At 43.8% G+C, this 1,437-nt stretch overlaps 1 protein-coding gene across 1 annotated transcript; it reads left to right on the top strand.

Annotated features, from left to right (window-relative positions):
* Window positions 1-447: 447 nt before the first annotated feature.
* LOC132009318 (mitochondrial dimethyladenosine transferase 1) lies at window positions 448-1,432 on the top strand (the record flags this gene model as incomplete). Its single annotated transcript, XM_059387574.1, has 1 exon — window positions 448-1,432. A coding segment is annotated over exon 1 (951 nt), but the record flags the coding sequence as incomplete, so codon positions are not given.
* Window positions 1,433-1,437: the final 5 nt, after the last annotated feature.

Raw genomic sequence — 1,437 nt, 5'->3', positions numbered from 1 at the left:
GACAATGGCAGTTCTGCCCTTAGCAGGGAATCAACTGGAGATTCTCTCCCTCTCCCCCTCTCTTCTTTCACGAGCACACTCTCTCTCTTTCTCTCTTCTCTCTTCTCCCTCTTCCTCAATCTCTCAAATAAATAGTCTTTTAAATTATGATAAAGGATATTTATTTAAAAAGATCCTACATATATTATTCTCAGTGGTGAAAGGTGAAAGTTTTCTCCTTAAGATCCAAAATTAATCAATGATGCCCATTTCCACCATTTCATTTTAATATGGTCATTGAAATTTGGTCTGAGAAATTATACATGATGAATAATTAAAATGGAAAGGAATAAAAAATGTTTATTTATATATGACATAATCTCATATGCAAAAACTCCTAAGAATAAAAAACAAAACAAAACAAAAAACCTTCTTTTCCGCGGATGATTTAAGAGCAGCTTGAAAAGTCGGTGGTAGGATTGGGATTGTGGCGCGGGGCTGCATGGCTGGTTCTGGGACGCTGAGCGCTTTCCGTCTCCCGCCGTTGCCCACGATTCGAGAAATCATTAAGTTATTCAGGCTGCAAGCAGCGAAGCAGCTGTCCCAGAACTTTCTCCTGGACTTGAGGCTGACAGATAAAATTGTAAAGAAAGCTGGGAATCTGACAGATGCTTATGTGTATGAAGTGGGCCCTGGGCCAGGGGGAACCACAAGATCCATTCTTAATGCCAATGTTGCTGAACTTTTGGTGGTTGAAAAGGATAGTCGATTTATTCCTGGATTACAGATGCTTTCTGATGCAGCACCTGGGAAACTGAGAATTGTCCATGGAGATGTATTGACATTTAAGGTGGAAAGGGCTTTTCCGGAAAGTCTTAAAAGACAGTGGGAGGATGATCCTCCAAATGTACACAATATTGGAAATCTGCCTTTTAATGTATCAACTCCGCTGATTGTCAAGTGGCTTGAAAATGTTTCTTGTAGAGATGGACCTTTCATTTATGGCAGAACCCAGATGATGTTGACTTTTCAAAAGGAAGTGGCAGAGAGACTGACAGCCAATACAGGAAGCAAACAGCGTAGCCGCCTTTCTATTATGGCGCAGTACCTCTGCAATGTTCAGCACATCTTCACAATTCCGGGTCAGGCTTTTGTCCCTAAACCAGAGGTGGACGTGGGCGTGGTGCACTTCACCCCCCTGGTGCAGCCCAGGATCGAGCAGCCCTTCAAGCTGGTGGAGAAGGTCGTTCAGAATGCATTTCAGTTCCGGAGGAAGTACTGCTACCGAGGGCTTGGAATGTTATTCCCTGAGGTTGAGCGCGTGGAAAGCACTGGAAAACTGTTAGAGTTGGCAGACGTGGACCCTACCCTTCGACCCACCCAGCTCTCGGTGTCACATTTTAAGAGTCTGTGTGACGTTTACCGAAAAATGTGTGATGAAGACCCACTGCTCTTTGC

The sequence above is a fragment of the Mustela nigripes genome, unplaced genomic scaffold (genome assembly GCF_022355385.1).
Source record: "Mustela nigripes isolate SB6536 unplaced genomic scaffold, MUSNIG.SB6536 HiC_scaffold_13010, whole genome shotgun sequence".
NCBI lineage: Eukaryota > Metazoa > Chordata > Mammalia > Carnivora > Mustelidae > Mustela > Mustela nigripes.
The sequence above is the reverse complement of the archived record's forward strand: the minus strand, read 5'-3'. Positions and strand labels throughout refer to the sequence as shown.